General features: G+C 33.2%; 1 protein-coding gene across 7 annotated transcripts in view; it reads left to right on the forward strand.

Annotated features, from left to right (window-relative positions):
* ANKRD12 (ankyrin repeat domain 12) overlaps positions 1-22214 on the forward strand; it is a 123870-nt gene that overhangs the window by 41914 nt on the left and 59742 nt on the right. For 5 of the 7 annotated variants that reach the window (XM_078060586.1, XM_036092504.2, XM_078060587.1 and 2 more), the window contains exons 3-7: positions 3109-3256; positions 10944-11012; positions 15056-15202; positions 18825-19025; positions 21996-22138. In XM_078060586.1, the coding sequence (XP_077916712.1) occupies positions 3109-3256; positions 10944-11012; positions 15056-15202; positions 18825-19025; positions 21996-22138 (708 nt within the window). The remainder of the gene's footprint in view (positions 1-3108; positions 3257-10943; positions 11013-15055; positions 15203-18824; positions 19026-21995; positions 22139-22214) is intronic. The other 2 variants (XM_078060590.1, XM_036092506.2) reach the window with 1 other exon arrangement.

Below are 22214 nucleotides of genomic sequence, written 5' to 3' on the forward strand. Positions count from 1 at the left end.
AACAAAGGGAGTTAGTGTCTCTGTTTGTAAGATGTGCAGATATGCAAGAGAGCCATGGAGAATTCTCTCCCAACACACCAGTAATGCTGCTACCTACAGATAGCTCTTCATATTTAAGGTTGTGTCCTTCAAGAGTTTTCTATTTTTTTATTTCTCGGTAAATTTTTACCTCTTCTTTTTTCCATCTTACTGAGTTAGTAAAGGCTACCAGTATATTGTCTAACAGTAACAGTGATAGAAGGTCATACTCATCTTGCCATTGATTTTTGTTGTCATTGTTTTTTTATTAATGTATAGTAGGCCCCACATGTTTACATTGATTTCATTACTGTGTATGTTAGCTGTTGTAGGTTATTGAAAGAATAACAGAATTAACATAAATGAAAAGACTTAAAATATTTTAAAATAATCTAAGAGTTCTAGACTTTTCTATGTCATGGGTATGGAAGAAGAATGTGCCAGTGATTTGGTAATACAGAAATTTCAGGACAATCAGATGTAACTATGTATTTTGAAAGTTTTTTTCCCCAGATCTGAAAATAATTTTTAAAGTGTTTAAGAATCTCACAAAAACCTTTTGTTTAAGTAGTACTAACCAGGATAGTTTTATTTTACAGAGAACAGAACTGGTTGGTAGCAGTTAGAAATATTCACACTAATCACCATATTGCAGAGGAGAGTGTGATCAGTATGTTCTTGTGAACATTTTCCACTTAACATGTTATCAAATTGGTTTCTTTTAACTTGTTTTATGGCACAGAACAGTATCTTTATTTACACAGGTTCAAGGGAAAATGGACATCTTCACATTTTTCTTAGATTCTATTAATAACAAAGATTCCTATTTCTAAGGCAAGTCTCTAGAATTTCGTTGGTTAATCTTTGTATTAATCATGCCTTTTTATTTCTGATGATTTGACATCTGGGGCCTGCTGACACCAGGGAGACTACCGCTTCCAGGGCTAGCCAATTCCCAAAGATAGTAAACAACTCACTTATGACCAACATTTCATATGCAAACCAACCAATCCAGAGTCCAGACCCAGCCACCAGCCGTATCCAACTCTCCCACCCTGGGCCACTGTCCCCCTGCCCTAATAAATGACTCTAGAGCCGGGTACCAGACAGTAAGAGAAACAACGCCCATAGCCCAGAAACTGCTGACGTTACTAAAAATACCCAATCCTGAGCCCATTTACTCTGCTTTGCCTTTTCTTTCCTGAGGAAACCACAATAAAAGCTTTTCCCCTCATTTCCCTTCTCTCTTTCTGCCTCCTAACCCACCTTGGTTTGTGTCCCTGTATAGTGTGGCGTGCCCCCTCATCTTGAGAACTATAACAAACTGTCCTTTCAGTGGCAGTGGTCGCCTTGTCTGTCAGCTTCACCATACATGAGTAATAATAAAACCTACATTCTAAAACAACCTTGTAAAGAAAATACATGCCTGTGAAGTTCAATATCAATGGCAGAAGTGGAAAAACAGCTCAAGAGGATTTAACTTTATAACTGAGAAATAAATAATACGAGGCTGTTATTCTTCAGTAATCTTTATCAGTTAAGATATAAAGAAGTCACATTCTCTTCCTGATTTTGTTAATAGATTTATCAAAAATGAATGTAGACTCGGTCAGAATGTTATTTTTGTCACCTGGTAAATTCATTGTATAGTTTTTCTTTAATCTTTTGATGCAGTGAATTGTCTTAAGAGATTCTCTAATAATGAACTATTCTTGTATTCCTTGGGTGAACCCTGCTTGATTATGATATATTATCTTTCTAAGTTCTAAGACACTAAATCTGATTTGACAGTTTATTTAGGATAGTTTATTTTTGTGTTTATTTCATAACCAGTTTAGTTTATAATTTCTGTCTTATATTCTCTTTTGGTATCAGTTTTATTTTAGGCTTATAAGATGGATTGTTACTTCTTATCATACCTTCATGCTTATAGTATTTACATGACATGTGAAATATCTGTCCCTTGAGTTTTTTTTACTCTCTTGTAAAATCTTCTGGGCTAGGTACCTTTTTTAAACTTAAAATCTTTAGCTATGGATTTATGGTCTTCTATGATTATTGGTCTATTCAGGCTTTCTATTTCTTTCATGAGCCAATTTATAGTAATGTATGTTTTCTAAGAGAATAGTCTATTTTTCTAGGCCTCTTAAACTTTTGGTGGTATAAAAATGAATACAGTATTTTTTTTAACTTTTTAATAACCCCTCTGGGAGTTTGATTTTATTGATAAATTCTACTTTTTAAAAAACGCACTATTTAATTTTTCATGCCTCTTCTTCCCCCTCTTCCTTCATTTTCTGTCTTGGGTTGAGAGCTGGTATCTTCTGTAATCTGAGTCTACTTATTTGCTTCTGAGAGTCTCTATAATTATTATATCTGTCATTTATTATCATCACTATTCTTTTTTTAAAAATATTTGTTTGAAAGAGAGAGAGAGAGAGAACAAGTAGGGGAAGGGGTAGAGGGAGAAGCAGACTCTCTGCTGACCCCAGGATTAAGACCTGAGCCGAAGGCAGACACTTAACCGACAGAGCCACCTAGGCGCCCTCATATCACTATTCTTTTAAGCTCTCCTGCTAAGGTGATAGGGCTTAATTCTTAGTATCTAGCAGGTTTTTCATAAAGGAGTCGTTAATAGCCCAGTTTATATGTGCAGTACCAATTTAGATATTTGGATTATAAATGTGAACTTGATAATGGTTGTAGACCATGAAGGTAGGATACTCACCTGAATGGGTGGGCACAGGGTATTAACAAAGCACAGTATGTTTAATTATACACAGAATCGCTTTTTCAGGTTTATGTATTTGTTTGTTGATGATTCATCTATATTATACTTAGATACAGAGTTTTATTCAAGATATTTTGTTTTATTGTTATTTTAAAATTCTGTCATCAAGTAAAAGGGGAATATGAGACAAGTTAAAAAATGTTAAATTTGTTGAAACTGGGTCTTGAATACATTGAAGACAGTGGTTTACCATACCTCTCTACTTTTGTACATATTTGAAACTTTTCTTCATTAATTTTTAGGTACTGTATTGCTTAGCTAATATTGTTACAACTTTATTCATATTTGATTTTTAATAGAGTAAAGACAAGATTGCATCATATAGTAAAACTCCAAAAATTGACCGAAGTGATGTGGGCAAGGAGATGAAAGAGAAATCATCCATGAAACGTAAACTTCCTTTTACCATTAGTCCATCAAGAAATGAAGAACGAGATTCAGACACAGGTAGAATAATTTGTTGTTCTCTGGTAAAATCTTAATCATTCTTTTACTATGATTTTCTTCATATCATTCCTCTTGCACCCATTTTATAGAGAAATATTTGTATTTCAGTATTTCAGATTTATCATTTTGGGGCAGAAATTCATACATTTCTCACCCAAACATGATCTCTAATCAGATAACAACAATTTGCTTCTTTCCTTACTCTCCATGTTTATTACAAATCTCTTACCACTTTCAGAACTTAATTTCTTGGGGAGCATTTCAGTGATGAAAATTTACTGTGATAGGGAGCATAGGATATGTTAGAGGTGAGAAAAAGTTGTTGAGTTTTTGTGGACACACTATTGAACCCACCAGAGAAAACAGTATAGGCAGTTTAGATTCAGAAATGAATCCGAAATATGCCCTCCCCAACCCTGAAAAAAAATTACTGAGGTTTATCGCCTAAGCCCAATTCATGGTACCTTTTTTCCTCAAAACTCTCATATGTCAGGAATGATCCTTGACATCAGTCAATCCCAGTTGTTCACAATAGATTAGAACCTCATTACCGCTATCTACTAAATCACTACTAGATTGTGTTCTAGCCCTGAACTAATCATTTCTTGAAGCTAAACTTCAGTATTTGATATGTATTTATCATAATTGTTTTATCCCTTGCATAAAATACTAATAATGAACTGTTTTTAAGAATGTTTCAGCTTCACTCACAGAAAGTTAGCGTTCTAATCTGAGTTTATATACAGAGATTATATTCTGCTTATACCTTTCCAGCCATTTTAATCATCAATATGGAAATGATCTTGACTCTGGAATCTGAAAATACTCTATAAAGGCTTTTGAAACACCTTATGCTAACATAGCTTTAGAAAGTACTTAAATTAACTTTCAGGAGGTAGGCCTCCTTTTGTGTATTTTGCTGTCTCTCTTAGCTTGAATTAGAAATTCTTATACATGACATTTTTAATCCTTGAAAATTGTTCTTTTTTGCAATGATTAAGATATTTTGTGCTTTGTTCATTTTAAGTTACACTGACTTCTAGAGATTCAGTCTTTTTTTCTGAAGAATGACTCCTTATCCTTAAGCAGTATTCTCAACCGATTAGTTGATCACTTAGCTGAGAAGGTGCGTATGTGCCTTTAGATAGATAAGATTTAACTTTTCTCGTATTTTTTCCCTGGAAGTCCTTTTGTTTATCATTTTTAAAGTACTTGCATTAACCAGGTTTTGTTTTCCAGTGACAGTGATATTTTTACTAGTAATTGAAGAAGGGATTTAGATAAATTCAAAGAATGTAAATATATTTTTAGAAGTAAATAAGATTTCAAAATAATAAACTTCCCATGAGAACCTTGTTATCAGATCAGCTAGATTATTTGTCTTTTATTTATTGTAAAATAAAGTAGAAAATGTTACTTAGGCACAAAGTTTAAGCACTGGATAAACATAATGTAATTCATATTTTATTTACTACATTATATACTTTTTCCTTGCTGCAATTTTTCCACTGCATGAATGTAGCAGAATGTTGCAGCTCGCTCTCATTGTTTTGTAACAAATTCCTAGATATCTTTTGGAAAGGTTATATGCTAACACTAGACAAGATTTTAATGGATTTAAACATTTTTGGTAGGCTAAATTTACAAATTCTAGTAAAAAGTAGATGTAGGCTTTAGTTTTGCTTGTGCATGCGTACACACACACACACACACAAACACACACACACCCCGCCCCCGCCCAGAGCATTAATAAGAATTTCCCCAGGCCCAAAGCAAAATGTCTTATTTACAATCCATCTGTCTTATTTTCATAATTTAAAAAAAAAAAAAGGAGAATCCAAAGTACTATCAAGTGGTATTTTCCATATGAAAATAATTATAGCACCAAGACCCACATTTGACATTGATCTTTTTTTATAAAATGTACTATATTTTAAATGATTAGTTAAAATTATAAAGATATAAAGGAAATATTTACAACATATATGACAATCCTTGTTTCTTAATATATTTAGTATTTAAAGTTCTCTGAAATGTGAAGAGAAAAAAATGAGAAAATGGAGAAAAGATAACAAGCAAGTAGTTTAAAACAACAGAATTGCTCTTGGCAAAGAAATATATATACATATATTCTTTAAGATTTTATTTACTTATTTGTGAGAGAGAGAGAGAGAGCATTGGGGGGGGAGGGTCAGAGGGAGAAGGAGACTCCCCGCCGAGCAGGGAGCCCGATGTGGGACTTGATCCTGAGACTCCAGGATCATGACCTGAGCTGAAGGCAGTCGCTCAACCAACTGAGCCACCCAGGCGCCCAGCAAAGAAATATATTTTATTTATTTCAATAATAATCAAAGAAATACAATATGTAACAATTGAGAAAATTGTTGACCTAAATCGTACCAGGTGGTCACTGGCCAGATTACTTTAGTTGGTCTAAATAATAGGAATATTTGTTGGAGGTAAATATGAAAACATTTATCCAGAACTAAAGTTTGTTAATGTTTGACTTATTCTTTCTTTTGGGATTTAATCTGTATAAGTAATTGATGACAATGAAAATTATCTTTATCTCCACTTCATCTATAATAGCAAAAATAAACCCAGGAAAATAATGTCAAGTAATAGAGAATTTGTTCGATTATGGTAAATCCAATGAAGAAATACAATTTTTACTCTTAATAACATTGTAGAAGAATACATGAAATGGAAAGATATTCATAGCATACAGAATTTAAAAATAGGTTATGAAATAATATGTACTGTTTGAAAGCTTATGTATATTTATATTTGTATGGGTGTGTACACAGGGCATATATTAACACACATATTGAAAGATAAGATTGTTTAAATAGAAAAGACTATTTCATTGTAGAACTAAGCCTGAACTAGTGGGTGTATTATAAGCCCAGAAAAAAATTGTAAACCCTGACTTAGGTTAAGTAAAAGAATGGGGAGTTGGGAATAAGGAGAAAATGTTAACAATGCTCCTCAGCTTATCTCTCATAGCAAGGGAATAACTGATGTCTACAACTGAAATACATAGTTTTTAAAAATAATTACTTAAAAATTTTAATCTTTATTTAAAATTCTTTCATATACATCTACATTTATTTGTGTTTATGTTTTAGTATATGATATCTCTTTTAGAGAAGAAGCAATTCCTTTAGTTTCTTTCTTTCCTTTCCTTTCCTTTCCTTTCCTTCCTTCCCTTCCTTCCCTTCCCTTCCCTTCCCTTCCCTTCCCTTCCCTTCCCTTCCTCCCTGCCTTCCTTCCTTCCTTCCTTAACTCTGCCTAATGTGGGGCTTGAATTCATGACCCTGAGATCAAGAGTAGCCAGCTGGGTACCCTAGTTTCTCTTACGTTGGATTAAAATATAATCTTTCAGCTTTTTATTTTTAAATGGTACACATATATATTTCTATTTGTATGTAACTTAATCATCCCCCCCCCCCCCCCCGCCAGTTCCTTTCTCTTTATATATATATTAGAGAGATTTTTGGAATGATGCTCACTAGATGTTAACATTTTATTTCCAGGATTTGGGGTCATTTTTTTTACTTTCTCTGTTTTTTGTATGGCTTGAATTTTTTAAATAATGAACATAATTATTTCTGTAAAACACATTTTTTTTTTAAAAGATACTCATACTATTCAAGGAAGGCTCAGTGGTCACCAAAATCAGCAATAATGCCATCAAATGGATGAGTCATTCTTAGTCTTAGATACCATAGTGTGTGCCTTAAACTCCCTAATTCTTAATTATTTAATATTTATTAAGTTTTTAAAAGATAACACTATAGGGGCACCTGGGTGACTCATTCGGTTAAGCCTCCAACTCTTGATTTCAGCTCAGGTCATGATCTCAGGGTCATGAAATCGAGCCCCACATTGGGCTCTGCGCTCAGGATGGAGTCTGCTTGCGATTCTTTCCTTCTCCCTCTGCTCCTCTCCCCTCAAATAAATAAATAAATCTTTTTTTAAAAAAGATACTACTATAAGAAAGTAATTGTTTGACTAGACAAAATTTGGGAGAAAATTACAGCATAATTTGAGGTCATGCCAGTGGATCCTTATAGCTGTATCATAATATTTATTTCAGCAAATTGCTAATATATCTGCTTATATCATTTCAGTATCTATCCCATGTTGTCCTATCCTATCAGAGAATTCCCATAAATTTTGTCCCATGAAATGTTAAGGGTACAATATATAGAGTGACTCCTTGAACCTATGGAAGCAACTATTTATCTAGAAGACAAATTATTCCTTATACCTACAGCTTACTTTATCATTTACTTTTAGCTTTTACTTTCAGTCTTTCCTTATCTAGAATCCTGGCAGAATAAGTTAATTATAGTTAAAATAGAGGTAAATCATAGCATAGTATTTATTATCAGAGGCTTTGGAGTCTGATGTCAGACCAGTGTTGAGTCCCTGCTCAGCTCCCTATTAGCCCTGGCCAAAAAATTTGAGCCCTTTATAACTGATTTTCTCATCTGTAAAAGTGCATGTAATACCAACTTCAGACAATTTTGATCTTTAAGTGACATAATGTGTAAAATCAGTTTGTGATAATGTTAATTAAAACAGAAAACTAACACTGGCTTAAATAGATTGGGATTTTTTTAATCTAATGTAATAAGACCAGGCATAAGCAGTCCAGAGTTGGTATAAGTAGTTCAATAATGCCATCAGGGACTGGGATGTTTTTCATTGTTCTGCTCTCTCACCCTTAACTCGTACATGGGCTTTGTTCTTAATATTTTGCTTTATAGTCACACAATATCTTCTGCCTCCTCCTGGGCAGAAAGTAGGAGAGGAAGGACCAATGACAAAAGTATCTTCCAGTGAAACTTTGCCTTTTTATTGATGAAACAACATCCCTAGGAACTCTTCTGCCTACATCTCATTGATTAGGCTATCCTAGTTGCAAGGAAGTCTGGAAAGTTAACTGCTTTTAGCTGGGCATATTGTCACCCTGATCAAAGTTGGAGTATTTCTGCTAAGAAGGAGAGAATGAATATTGGGTAGGCATCTTATAATACTGACACTGTATGTAGTTTTTAGTATGGTAATTAATAACTGAAAACTGCGGTTCTGTAAAGTTACTAATGTTTCTACCTAAGTTATCTTTATTCCTGCATTGTCAATCAAAAAATCATACTTTTCTAGTCTAATGGCATTCAAGGGAAAGCCACAATCCCTTGAAATGAAAGTACTAAACAGCTCTCTTCAGGGTACACGTGAGAGTCTCTTATTGGCCTTGAAACTAAATTTGCGATTATTTTGTTATGAATAATGACATCACGAGCATCTTTGCAGATTGTATTTTTATTATACCCTGAATTCTTTCTTATTCATTCCCAGGAGTGGGATTACAGAATTAAGGGTTAAATATTTCTGTGATGTTTCTCCAAAGTAATTATATAGAGGTACAAAACCACCAGCGGTATATGAATGTTCTTTAACCTCAAATAACATTGGGGCACATGTTTTTCTTTAGGTTTGATTGATCTAATATTCTATGGAGGTAAACCAGTGGCACTTCCATCATTTTAGTGTGTATGTTTAAATAAGTAGAAAGATACAGTGTCCTTCACTTTTTAAAAATACTTGTTTTCTCTTCATAGGCATTATTTATTTACTTACTATTTTTTTTCTTTTGGCATGTATAGATAATGCGGCATGAGAAAATCCAAAGAGGCACAGTATGATCTGTTCCCAGAGTCCATGGTGGCAGTTGTGGAGCATGTTCACATGTTTTAAACTAAATCTTCTCTGCCATCCAGCCTTAGAAGTTCTATTTTTCCTGATGCCACTGAAGGATTTACCCTGTTTAATAGGACTCAAACAATTTTGGAGAGAGGAACTTTTTAAAAAAGAAAACAAATACAATTTCTCTGGTAACTACGTTAAAGTAGCAGATAAAATCAGTGCTTTGCTTAATAAGAATGATCACCTTTTGATGATTTTCATGGAGATTAATTATTACAAATTTTCTCTTGTTCCTCCCCCATCTATAAAACTTTCACTTTAAAATTTTTCAAACATACAGTGCAAACCTTTTTAATCATTCTTGATTTTTTTCTCTTACTCTCTTGCAACCTAAAACAGAATATTAAAAAGATGGCTTTTAAAACACAAGTATTATTTGTCTTGCCTTGCTGCAGAGAACATATCAGGGAGAGAGAATTGCTCTGCTTAGCACTCAGTGTTTTACAAAAACCTCATAGGGAGCACTGGTCTCAGTATAGCACAGAGGGAAAAATGGGTGAGTCAAGCGACAAGATATAGAATTTCCTGAATTAAATCTTTGTAGAATAGTCATTCAAAGGCACCAAATACAAACATACTTATTTGAATAAAAGCCAAAGGGTGTATGGAGTCAGGGTGGATTAATTTACTACCAAAGGAAGATTTGAATAAACTGAATAAACCACTTCCTTATATTAATGAATATAAGTTAAAGTTCAATTTATCCATTGTGCTTTAATCTATCACAATAATATGATCTGCTTTCAGTAATCTATTTAATTCTATTTGTTGGCACAACTTATTGGTTGCTGCTTTTTCTTTTCTTTGCAGTGTATGGGGCCATTTTTGCTTGTCTTTAAATGAAATGTCAAATAGTTGTCATGGAATTTTTCTAGTTGCTAATTTAATGTGTTCAGTTTTGAAATCCAAGTGTTCATTGAAAGGCTTGTCACTGAATCCATTTACCCACTTGGTTTAGAATTGGCCTAAATGTTATTTTATCAGTTATTTCTCTTTCAGTTGAGTGAGCCTTCTCATCACTAAACTTTTAGGCTTATCTTTAAAAGTTTCAAACACTATGTTTTATTTGTTCTCTAAATTGGTTTCCTTTTTTTTCCAACACTTATTTCTTTATACCTAACTAAACTCATGAATAATATCTATAATAATGATCCCAGAAAGAAAAGTGTATGTCAATAAGTTGAGTATATGAAGATCAAAATAATATTGTGTTAAAACGGCATATTGTTAGCAAGTAAATATATCTGCTCTGGCCATACTGCCAAAAGTCAATTGGAAATATTTTTACTTGTCATAAATTGTTAGGCAGAATTCCATATTCTTATCTTAGCTGATAAACTTTGTTTTGATTTTAGGCTATTTTCTTTCTAAGAGGTCTTACGTAGAGGTCAATGTAGTAATTCATATCACTCAAAATGTGTATAATTTATAGAAAGGTCTGTGGTCTAGAATGATACTGCTGTCCAAAGTGTTCATTGTCTTCTGAGTAGTTTGACATTCATAGAACAAAAAGGGTCCTTTATTCAGGTTTTCTAAAGACAAATTCTAAACAGAAAAACAGTAATAGAGTACTGCCTCTTTATCATGTTCAGAAATTGAAAAAATACATAGCCTCAAAGGAGATATCTTTTAATAAGCAGCATCAGTAATTTCTATTATTGCAAACTGCATGGTTGACTTTCTCAACTTTAATATTCCAGTTGAAGAAACTGAAATCTTAGCCAAACTGAAATCTTCAGCCAAACCTGTGTTTTAAATGTGCTTTTTGGCTTTACTTTAAAAATAATCTTTTGGAAAAACAATGATAGATCATTGACTAACTAGTGATCCTTTGAAAAATGTTGGTTTGTTGAATTCTGCATTTCCCTTCGTGTGCTTTTTTTCTTTTCTCCTGTCTCTTCTCATTCTGTAGATTCAGATCCAGGACATACAAGTGAAAATTGGGGGGAGAGACTTATATCTTCTTACAGGACATACTCAGGTAATTAGATTATCAGGGGCACCTGTTTAGCCAGTGGTTTCTTTCACATTTACAAGTAATTATTGTACTATAAATAACTTCCTTTCAAACCAGTATATAGATATCTTTGGTTAAATAAGTGAATTTACATGAGTGACACTGAATTTTCCAGTTTTTGTTTGAGGTATCTAGTGCATCATATGCCACATAGTAGTTGTATAGCACAATGTGGGGGGCACTGTTCACATAGAAAACAATATAAAAGTCAGCCCCTTGGCAGTGCAGCAATCCCTATGGAAAGATACCCAAGGTCTTTGATCGCTTTTGCTCTGTACTCTTCACAAGATATACCAAGGCTGGTCTTGATAGACAGTGTTATCTTATGCTTTAATCATGCAGTGGTTTTGTTTGTTTTTTTAATTTTTGGTTGAACTGTCTTTAGTCTATTGACTTTGCTGCCCATGTTGAATTTAACAGTGGATTAAAACACTAGCTTTCCTGGAGAAATGCCATTACCATTAACTGGGTTGAAACAACTCTATTTGGCTATGGCACCAGGTATAATACTTGATAATTGCTCCAGATAGAAAAATACAGGAGAATATATAAAAATACCATTTAGTATGTGAAAACTAATTAGTTAAGTGTTTTGATTATCCTTTTTTTTTAAAAAAAAAAATGGGCTTACATTTTTATCTCTTGACTTTTTTGTAATGTAAAATATTATTTAGTCCCTGGTATCCAAGTGTCCAGCTTTCAGCATATGATATTTAGCTATAAAAACTTGAAAGAAACCTTCTGTTTTGGGTATATTTTTTATTATTTTATAAATTTGTGGGGTTTGGGTGAGGGTGATATAGAACCAAATAATTATTGTTAAAATTATCCTGAAAGCTATTAATTGAACTGATAAGTCTGTAGTATTTGGTTATCAAAATTTGGGGGTGAAGGACATGTTTACAGTCAGCATTAAATTTAAAAGGCCTACACTTACTGTGGAGTTAGGTGTATTTTTCTAAAACAGGACTCCCCAGGGCCTGGGTGTACCTGAAAGAGCTATTTGGGATGAAACTATCCATGATCTGAGTATCAGTGCTGGAAATCAAAACATACAAACACCTAACTTTTAGAGATATGTATAGATGCTTTAGAACCGGAGAGCAATGGCAGCATTTTTTCTCAGAATTGAAATATACACATTCCAGCTGAGTTATAGCTCCATTGCTCCATTCTTTCCACAATCACTGCTTTGTGGAAAAGTATCATAATCTCTAGTTTCTGAGACACTGATTGGATTATGAACCTGTTCCCCAAGAAAGAAATTTTGTCTCTTCTCCTTAATATACTCTACACTTAATTGAGATGTGACGGTGTTGACCTTTCTGTTTATTCTGACAAGTCCTGAAAAGAAAGCATTAATTTTCATAATTATAAGACTGAGACATCTCTATATTTCTCAAGTTCCTCTGAACCTTGAAATAAAGAATGTTGGATTGTTCAAAATCCATTTCTCTGTTTTTCTTTAGTCTTAATTAAGTAAAGCACTTGGATTTTTCTTTCAAAATCTCTTGAGTGGCTCAGGGGAATTTCAAGTCTATAGGAGACTATGCTAAATGAGCACATGTGTCAGTATGTTTAAATTTTAAAATTCTGACCCATTATTTGGACAAATAAGTACATATTTCAGTTATACTTGAGAAGCACCAAATTTTCTCAAATTTATATGATCATTTTTTATTTATGACAGACCAGGAAACAAATTCTTCACAGAATAGATCCCAGACAAAGTTTCATTGAATGCTTTAAACTTGAAAAAGCATACTTTGGGATGTATTAATCTAACAAAATTTTGAAGAATGGTATATAGTTATCGGTAATGTAGCTACCAGCATCTGTTTTCTTACTTTCTTCTCCTATCTCATGAAAACCATGAACTCAGACAAATGACTAAGGTAACTCAAAGAAAAAAAAAGTCCAGATTGGATACTAGTATCTAATTTGAATTTTTTGCTTGAATATTTGGAATATGTACAATTATATTCTTTTCCAAAATGTAATCATTATGTCTTTGATCATTTGGCAGTTGAATGCTAAAGTGAATTTATAAGTATCTCACTTTTTCCTGTCAACTCAGTATGTATCACTTTAGAGCATATTCTTTTTAAAACATTGCATGAAAATGCCGTTAGGAAAGCAGAAAATCCATTATTTTGCAAATATAAAATTTTCCCCCAAATTTTAGAAAATATTTTAAGGATAGATTCTGTGTATATTTTCTTCATTTTGTTTCCTTCAATTACTAGATTTTACTTTTTTTAAAAATTCTTTCTATAAAATTTTTACACTTAAATATTTTAATTTTAAGTAAGAAGTACGTTCATTATATTTAAGGATTTGTTATTTAGATGGAAAATCGTTAAAACAACAATTACGGTTCCTCGTTAAATATGAGAGAACCAAAGCATACAGAACATTATTCGAAGAAAGTAAATGTTACAGGAAAAAAATGGGCTCCTCTTAAAAACCTGTTAAGGACTTTTAATTAACAAATTTAGTAAGTTAGGTGAAGTACTCTGCTGAAACTGGATTTATACTAAATCAGGCCATTAATGATTAATTTCTCATTTCATTAATGAGAAATTTGAAAATAAAAGAATATATTAGAACTATTAAAGGCTGACTTAAGTAAATCTTGAAGTTTTTTGTTTTTGTTATGTAAAATATCAATACAGTGGACATTTTGGAGCTATCGAAGTTTGAGTGTGATTTGTGGGCAGCAGAATTTAAATATTCTGATCTCTTAATTTTTCTAGACCATTAGGATGCCAGCCATTGTATCCTAATTAAGTGGTGCACTGCAAGAATTACTACTTTAAGTTCTTATGCCTTAAATAATAATATTTAATAATATTTAAATAATATCAAACTATTACTGGTTTTTTGAAACTTGATAGATGCATAAATGCTTATTATCTCCTAGAGTAGTCTACTCGCTGGCCCCATCTGCCTTAAAAAAAATGCAATATTGACTACTGAGCCTTCCCTTCTTCCATTTTTGCTGTGTTTTACACTTATTTTTAAAATTTACTTATTTATCTTTGTAGCCTGTCTTTGCAGGGACCCTCAAACCCGGATCAGTAAATCTCAGATATTTATATAGGATTTCCCAAGAAATAGATGCCTAGACAGTTAACAAGCAGACCCTCTGCATTAGCTCTCACCTGAATTATCTCCCAGAGAAGTCCTACAAGATAGATACCTGCATCTTGTTGACTTACAGAATCCAGTTCCATCTGAAATTCCTGGGACTTGATGGGGAATGCTGGCTGTACTGCCAAAAGATTTCCCAAATAGCTCAACCTAAGAGCTGGCTTTTTGATGGATCAAATCTCTTTGAGAAAAATTCTTAAGACATTTTGGATCTTTGCAGAATCTCTGTTAAACACCCCCACCTACCTACACACACACAGAATCTTTAATTTGCTCAGTTTTAGCTTTGATTAATATCATTCCGTGTTCAACTATCCTGTGTCTGGAATAAAGTGATCCTTTGCTTTTTTACAATAATTACTTTGTGTGATGAGACTTGTCTTAAATACTTATCTTGTTAGAAGATTGTACAAATCATCAGTGGAATTAGGGAAGTAATTTGAAGGAACATTGCTGTAAGGACTTAGCAATAATTAAGAATAAAATTATAATGAATGAAAGAAGTTTCAAAGATAAAATACTAAGGAATGTTTGAAATACTATTGAAGAAGTTAAATTTTAAAAGAACAAATCATTAAAATACAAATTTTACTAGGAATGAATTTCCAAATGTTCTTAATTTTCAGAAAACAGTAGAATTAATAATATATTTTTTTCAAAGCATTCAGGAAGAAAACTGCTTATATAATAAAAGTCTAGTGCTCTTTTGTCAACATATTGCTGGTCTGTATATTATACATGTTTCTCATACACGTGTATAGCATCTGTTTTTTTTTTTTTTTAAGTTTTCCTATGTTTTGCTTTTCAGTGCTTACATTTCTTTCAAATTCTTACATATTTATTAATAATTCCAGAGAAAGAAGGTCCAGAAAAGAAGAAAACAAAAAAGGAAGCTGGAAATAAGAAGTCCACACCAGTTAGCATTCTTTTTGGTTATCCACTCTCTGAGCGGAAGCAGATGGCACTTCTCATGCAGATGACAGCAAGAGACAACAGTCCAGGTGACATCAATTTGAGTACATGTGTATTTTTAGTTTTACTCAGACTCTCTACCCTTAACAGTTACTACTTTAAACTTTTGATTTTACATTTTTCTTGGATTTAATAAAAATTTCTTATAACACGTTTGTAATTTTACATTTATTTGTGTGATAATTGTCTATTTGTGTATCTTCCACCAGATAAGGATCTATACTAGAGCAGGGATCTTTGCACTTAGCGGACATGCAGAAAATATATGTCAACTAAAATGGGTAATTTAGAAATGGCCAGTCGACTTGAGAAATCCATTGTAGCACTGTGTGCTTTCACCTTACTAAAAAACCTTTTACCACAGTTTCTGTAAAGCTGCTTCTAGCTTTATAGTTTACTTTTAAGTTTGCTAGCACCCTGCTGATAAACTGGTAATCTTACCACATGAGTACTTCTAGAAGCAATAGTGTAATCCATTTTTTTTTTGTTTGAGATCTAAATTATTTTAAAAGGAAAACATGTCTGTAGCATACTATGTAAATTTATCTTGTATTTCATTGCACACTTCCAATTAAGGTGGTGTACTACATGTATGTGGGGGGGAGTTATTCCTATACTGTGCCCTCCAAAAATAATTAGATGGGTTACAGCAGAACCAAAACAACAAGGGAACAAAACCACCCAACCCGCTAATTAATTAAAGGAGCTATAAAAAGGTAGATAAAATCCATATAGCTGGGCTGAAATGGTAATATTGGGCATTGAATGCATTCTGGCAACAACACAAAAAAATTTTAAGTTGTACAATTCTGATTGATTGATAAAGTAAATCAGTTTTGTCTAGAGAAAAAAAATTGGCTCTGAATTCAAGGCATCTTTATATAAGATTTTGGGTAATGTAACAGACCCTGTTGAAATGCATTGAAAAGGACAGTTGACTCTAGTGAGGTTTTCTCATATTGGCTCTTTTTTTTAAAAAAAACTGTGACAACATGGTAAAATTCTTAGAGTTTCTTAGTATTATAGTTTCCATAAAATCATGATCTGTCTGGTATTTTTTACTAATAAACACGTTTTAGGTCTTCCTGCTTTTTTAAGTAAGAGCATGTTGTTTCGGGTTATTCTCCTACCTTTCCACTCGCAATTTCTGAAAGACTATAGCCAAATTAAAGATGTTATACATTGTTAAAACTTTAAATGTTTCTATAAAATGTTGACCTTGTGTCAGATTTAATAGAAGACTTTTATTTTTTTAATTTTTTAATTTTTCTGAGAGAGCAAGCATGTGTGAGCCTGGGTTGGGGGGCAGGGAGCGGGGCAGAGGGAGAGAGAGAATCTTAAGCAGGCTCCACGCCCAGCAATGGGCTTGATCTCATGACCCTGAGATCATGACCTGAGCCACAAGAGTTGGACACTTAACCAACTGAGCCACACAGGCGCCCCGAGAAGACTTTTGCTTTCAAAACTCATTTTCTTAATACCAGGAACCTCCATTCTTAAAATAAATTAAAAGACAAAAAGTAGGGGTGCCTGGGTGGCTCAGTCATTAAGCATCTGCCTTCGGCTCAGGTCATGATCCCAGGGTCCTGGGATCGACCCCCGCGTCGGGCTCCCTGCTCCGCGGGAAGCCTGCTTCTCCCTCTCCACTCCCCACTGCTTGTGTTCCCTCTCTCGCTGTGTCTCTCTGTCAAATAAATAAATAAAATCTAAAAAAAAAAAAAAAGACAAAAAGTTAATCTTGCCTCATCGCTAGTATTTCTTCTAGAAATTTTCTAGGCATAAACATGCAAACATATACCTTTTGTTGTAGTGTGTATTTCTTGTTTTGTGTGTGTGTGTTTTAAGTAAACTCTACCCCCAACATGGAGCTTGAACTCAACAACCCCGAGATCAAGAGTCACATGATCCACCAGTTGAGCCAGCCAGGCGCCCTATGTTGTTTGTGTTTTTAAAATACAAATAAGATCACACTATAATGCAGTTGATTCTTTTCATTTAAGGATTTTTAGCCAACTTTATTATATGTCGAACTAGAGTGGAAAGCTTTTGAAATACAGAGTTGGTTGCCAAAATATAAACATACTTGCAGTTTAGGGTTCATTATTTTATCCATTACATAATTAATTTTCCATGTTTATATTATGTTTACCCTGATTGCCGTTATGGACAATACTATTATTTTATGTATGGGAATATTACTTTGAAATGGCTAATAAAATTTTGTATGAATTAATTCCTTGCAAGTTGTATGAAATAAAAAGTATGTCATTTCGTTTTTAAGAAGTTGAACAGCTAATTTTCTTAATAAATAATTTGACTATAAAGATCATAGTAAAATTCATGGGGCACCTGGGTGGCTCAGTCGGTTAAGCATCTGACTTCAGCTCAAGTCATGATCTCGGGGTCCTGGGATCAAGCCCTGTGTCAGGCTCCACACTCAGCCAGGGAGCCTGCTTCTCCGTCTGCCCCTCCCCCTACTCCCCTGCCCCTGCTCTCTCTCTCTCAAATAAATAAGATCTTTAAAAAAAAAAAAGGATTATAGTAAAATTCATTTATTCATTTAACAAATACTGCATGAGTACCACCATGTGCCAAGAAGTCTTCTAAACAGTTGAGAAACAGTAATGAATAAGGTAGATAACTGTCCTTGCACTTACAGAGTTGTACATTCTAGAAGTACAGATAGGAAACTGTTACTGGTGCAATGTACATTAAAATCCAAAATGTAAATTTTAAACTTTTTTCTTATTGAGGAAAGAATGATAGTACTTTAGTACCCTAATCATGTCAGTTTGCAAGAAAATTACATGATGCTGGAAATTTATTTTCCATAGACTTTTTTTCTCTTAGAATAGTTGTTTCTTTTAAATAGTTGTGAATTTTCAGAATTAATTATTAACACTATACATGTGTCTGGAATCCTTAACTGATTGAGAAACCTATTATGTGTTTTGTTTTGTTTTGTTTCGTTTCCAGTAGTTCTGAAATTGGGACAAGAGGGAAAACTTTGGGCATCATCTTATTTAATTTTTTTGTTTTTGGTATGGAGATCAGAACAAAAAAATCAAAGGATGAGAATCAAAGCAAAGCAGAAAAAATTCTCTTTTATCAGCCCCCTTTTTAAAGGCCTTCCCAGGCTGTCCTTATTTCTTATACATCTTAAGCTTCATTTTTATGCTAAAATCATCCATGACCTCAATTTGCACTTAATATCAGAATAGAACTCTAATACTTTGTCTGAGTTAAAAGTATGAACTCAAGCCTTCAATGTCATTTCATCTAGGTGCTGGAATAATAGAATAACATGCCATGAAAAATATGTTGTTGTTTTTTTGTAGTTTATCAAATTATTCATTGAGCAAACACTTTTAGGGCCTATACTTGATATTTTGTTATCACTTTAAGCCAATTTTATGAATTGACAGAATAAAACATTTTTTCTAAATTTTCTCATGCAATATTTGATAACCCTAAAGGAAGACCTACTCCATATATTTGGTTAAATTATTAATATATCATCTAAACCAAGTTTTGGAGTGTTAGGGTGAGAAGATATTCCCCCATTCCAGGAAATTGCACATTACAAACCTTTCAATGAATATAGAAAATATCAGCCTTAGAACTTTTGTTAATTTCTTTTTTTTCTTACAGATTCCACACCAAATCATCCATCACAAACAACACCAGCCCAGAAGAAAACTCCCAGTTCCTCATCTCGACAAAAAGATAAAGTTAATAAAAGAAATGAACGTGGTGAAACTCCTTTACACATGGCAGCTATTCGAGGAGATGTGAAACAAGTCAAAGAATTAATAAGTTTAGGGGCAAATGTGAATGTGAAAGATTTTGCAGGTAAGATTAGTAATTGAAGACTAACGCTCAGGAACTCAAATTTATCATCTAGACAGATTTCTTATTAAAATATAATGTGTATTCCTGTATTCCTCTTGCTGAAACAAAAGTGTTCTAAAAGTGTACTTTACTACAAAATTCTTTCAGACTGTGTACATAAAACCCTGATCCTCTGCTGAAAATTCCAAGTCAAGAACTACTCAAATTTTTAAATATTAAACTTCTATTTTAGTTGACATATTACCATAAAATTCTTTATCCAATTTAGGCTCTATTCTAGATGAATTAGAGTTATATAATGTTTTCAAAGTGTTAATTCATTCATAAGTCTTTCAAGAGCATTTATTCAGTTGAGCATGAGGACTTTAACAATGGTGGTGTTTCATTTTAATTACTCAAATACCATACTAGTACATTCTTACTGTAAAGAATTCAAACAGTAAAAGCATGTAGGGAACAATATAGAGATTCCCTTTAGTTTCACATACTACAATATAGTTTCTTTTTTGCCACAAAACTATTGTTAACAATTTCAAGGTTATCCTTTCTGTGCATTTTTATTATATATGTAAAATGAACATTTATTCGTAAATAGGCTTTTTAAAAAAATTAAGTCATCCCATCTATATTATCAGTCTGTAGTTCTACAACCTGCCTTTTTAATCTCTTACAGGCATTTCTGTCGGTACATACAGGTAGTTCTATTTTTTTCATTTCAACAGCTGCATATCATTCTGTAGTATAGATTCCATGGACAATACTTTAGTGAACACTCCTATAGAAATAAGTGTTATAGGGGCGCCCGGGTGGCTCAGATGGTTAAGTGTCTGCCTTTGGCTCAGGTCCTGGGATCGAGCCTCACATTATCGGGCTCCTGACTCAGCAGGGAGTCTGCTTGCTTCCCCCTCTGTCTCTCCCCCTGCTCATGCTCTCTTGTCTCTCTCTCAAATGAATAAATCTTTAAAAAGAAAGAAAGAAATAAGTGTTATAGAAGGATTTCAGAATTTCAGAATGGAACTGTTAAGGGGATACATATTTAAAATTTTTGTAAATACAGTCAAGTGGCCCCCCAAAAAAATCTTTTATCAATTTACACTACCATCAAGAGTATATAAAAGAGCCCTTTTCCTCACATCTTCACTGAAACTGGATATTATCAATTTAATTATTAACAATCTGACAAATGAAAAAAAGACCTTATTTGGATTTTCTTAATCAGTAATGACAGCGAATATTTTTTCTAGTGCATACTATATATTTATGTGTATATTTGTGACTTGCCAGATGGAGTCTTTTGCCCATTTTTCTTACGGCAGTATTATTAATACGTAAGAGCCCTTTGCTTAATGTAGGTTTTAATTCTCTATCAAATATGTAAAGGTTTTCACTGTCTGTGGCTATGTTTGAATTTTCATGTCAATGTTGTTTATTGTACTAAAGTTTTAATTTTTTATGTAATATCGGTTAATCTTTTTGTTCATGGATTCTTCGACTTTTTTTTAAGAAGGCCTTCTCTGTTCCTATATTATAAAACTATATCCCTTATTTTGTCATTTCCAAACTTTATTTTTGTTTTGCTATTATGGGGAGCCCTATTAGAATACACCTGGAATTTATTTCTCTATTTGGAGTGGAAAAGAGGACAATGAACAGGGTCTGCTTTAAAGAATGAAACTTAAAATGCATAACACCCATTCTAGACGAAAACTTGGTGTTATATATCAGAAACCAAAAAGTACTTTGCTCTAACGATTCCACTTCTAAAGACTTACCTTAAATATTTAGTCATGGCTGTGCATGAAGATTTAGTTGTAAGGATATTTGTTGCAGCATTGTTTTTAATATTTTAAAAATTAGAAATAATCTGAGGTGCCTAGGTGGCTCAGTTGGTTAAGCGTCTGCCTACAGGTCAGGTCACGATCCCAGGGTCCTGGGATCGATCCCCATATCAGGCTCCCTGCTCCGTGGGGAGCCTGCTTCTCCCTCCCCCACCCCCACCTCACCACTCCCCCAGCTTGTGTGCTCTCTCTCTCTCTCTCGAATAAATAAATAAAATCTTTAAAAAAAATTAGAAATAATCTAAATGCCCAGTAATAGGATCTTGCTTAAATAAATTATGGTATATCAATCAGTGTTATACTGTGTTATAGAAAAGTGTAATGACATGGAAGATTATTTTCACTGCAGTAAGTAGAAGAGGGTTAAACAGCTTTCCCAGTTTGATTTTAAAATTATAAATCTAGTGGTGCCTAGGTGGCTCAGTCAGTTGAGTGTCCAGCTCCTGATCTCAGCCCAGGTCTTGATCCTCAGGATCATGAGTTCAAGCCCTGTGTTGGGCTCCACACTGGGCATGGAGCCTACCTTAAAAAAAAAAAAATAATAATTATTATAAATCTAAGAGGGAGAGAAGTTAGGATTTATACTAGAGTCTTCAAATTACTACATCTGGGTGGTGGAATTATGGGTGATGCTTCTTTTCTGCTTTGTATTTTTTGTTTTCTAATTTTTCTTTCATGAACATGTAACTTTTTTTCATCACCAGAGTTACTGCAATGGTAAATTTATTTTAGTTAAAGTAGGTATTAAGTCTGGAAAAGATGAAAACCCTTAAACATGGGGGTTTTTGTTTGTTGAAATCTCCTAACAACCTTATTAATATTTTTATATTCTTCTGTTCTTTTTCCATAGTTTAGATGATTATTAAAAATTACAGCAAGTTTATATTGGATAAGCTTAAATGTTTAATATTTTGGTAAAATAATTTAGCCCCAGTGGAAATAATGTTAACATAAATGAACTGTCTGTAGAATTGGTAGTGTTCTTAGGTGTTTATTTCCACTAACTTGTTCATCATTCCTTTTTCCTTCTGTGCTATGTGCATTAGAATCAGTATATCTCACATGGCTATGTATATAAAAAGTACATATTTTGAATTAGTACATATATGTTAAATTAATATTCTAACTTTAGGCTGGACACCATTGCATGAAGCTTGCAACGTTGGATATTATGATGTTGCTAAGATACTTATAGCAGCTGGAGCAGATGTTAATACACAAGGATTAGATGATGACACTCCACTCCATGATTCTGCTAGCAGTGGGCACAGAGATGTAAGTATGATAGAAAAATCAATATACATTTGCAAAATATTAATTCAACCCAGAGTCATTTATTTCACTTTTTAGT

Source organism: Halichoerus grypus, chromosome 13, assembly GCF_964656455.1.
Source record: "Halichoerus grypus chromosome 13, mHalGry1.hap1.1, whole genome shotgun sequence".
Classification (NCBI taxonomy): Eukaryota; Metazoa; Chordata; class Mammalia; order Carnivora; family Phocidae; genus Halichoerus; species Halichoerus grypus.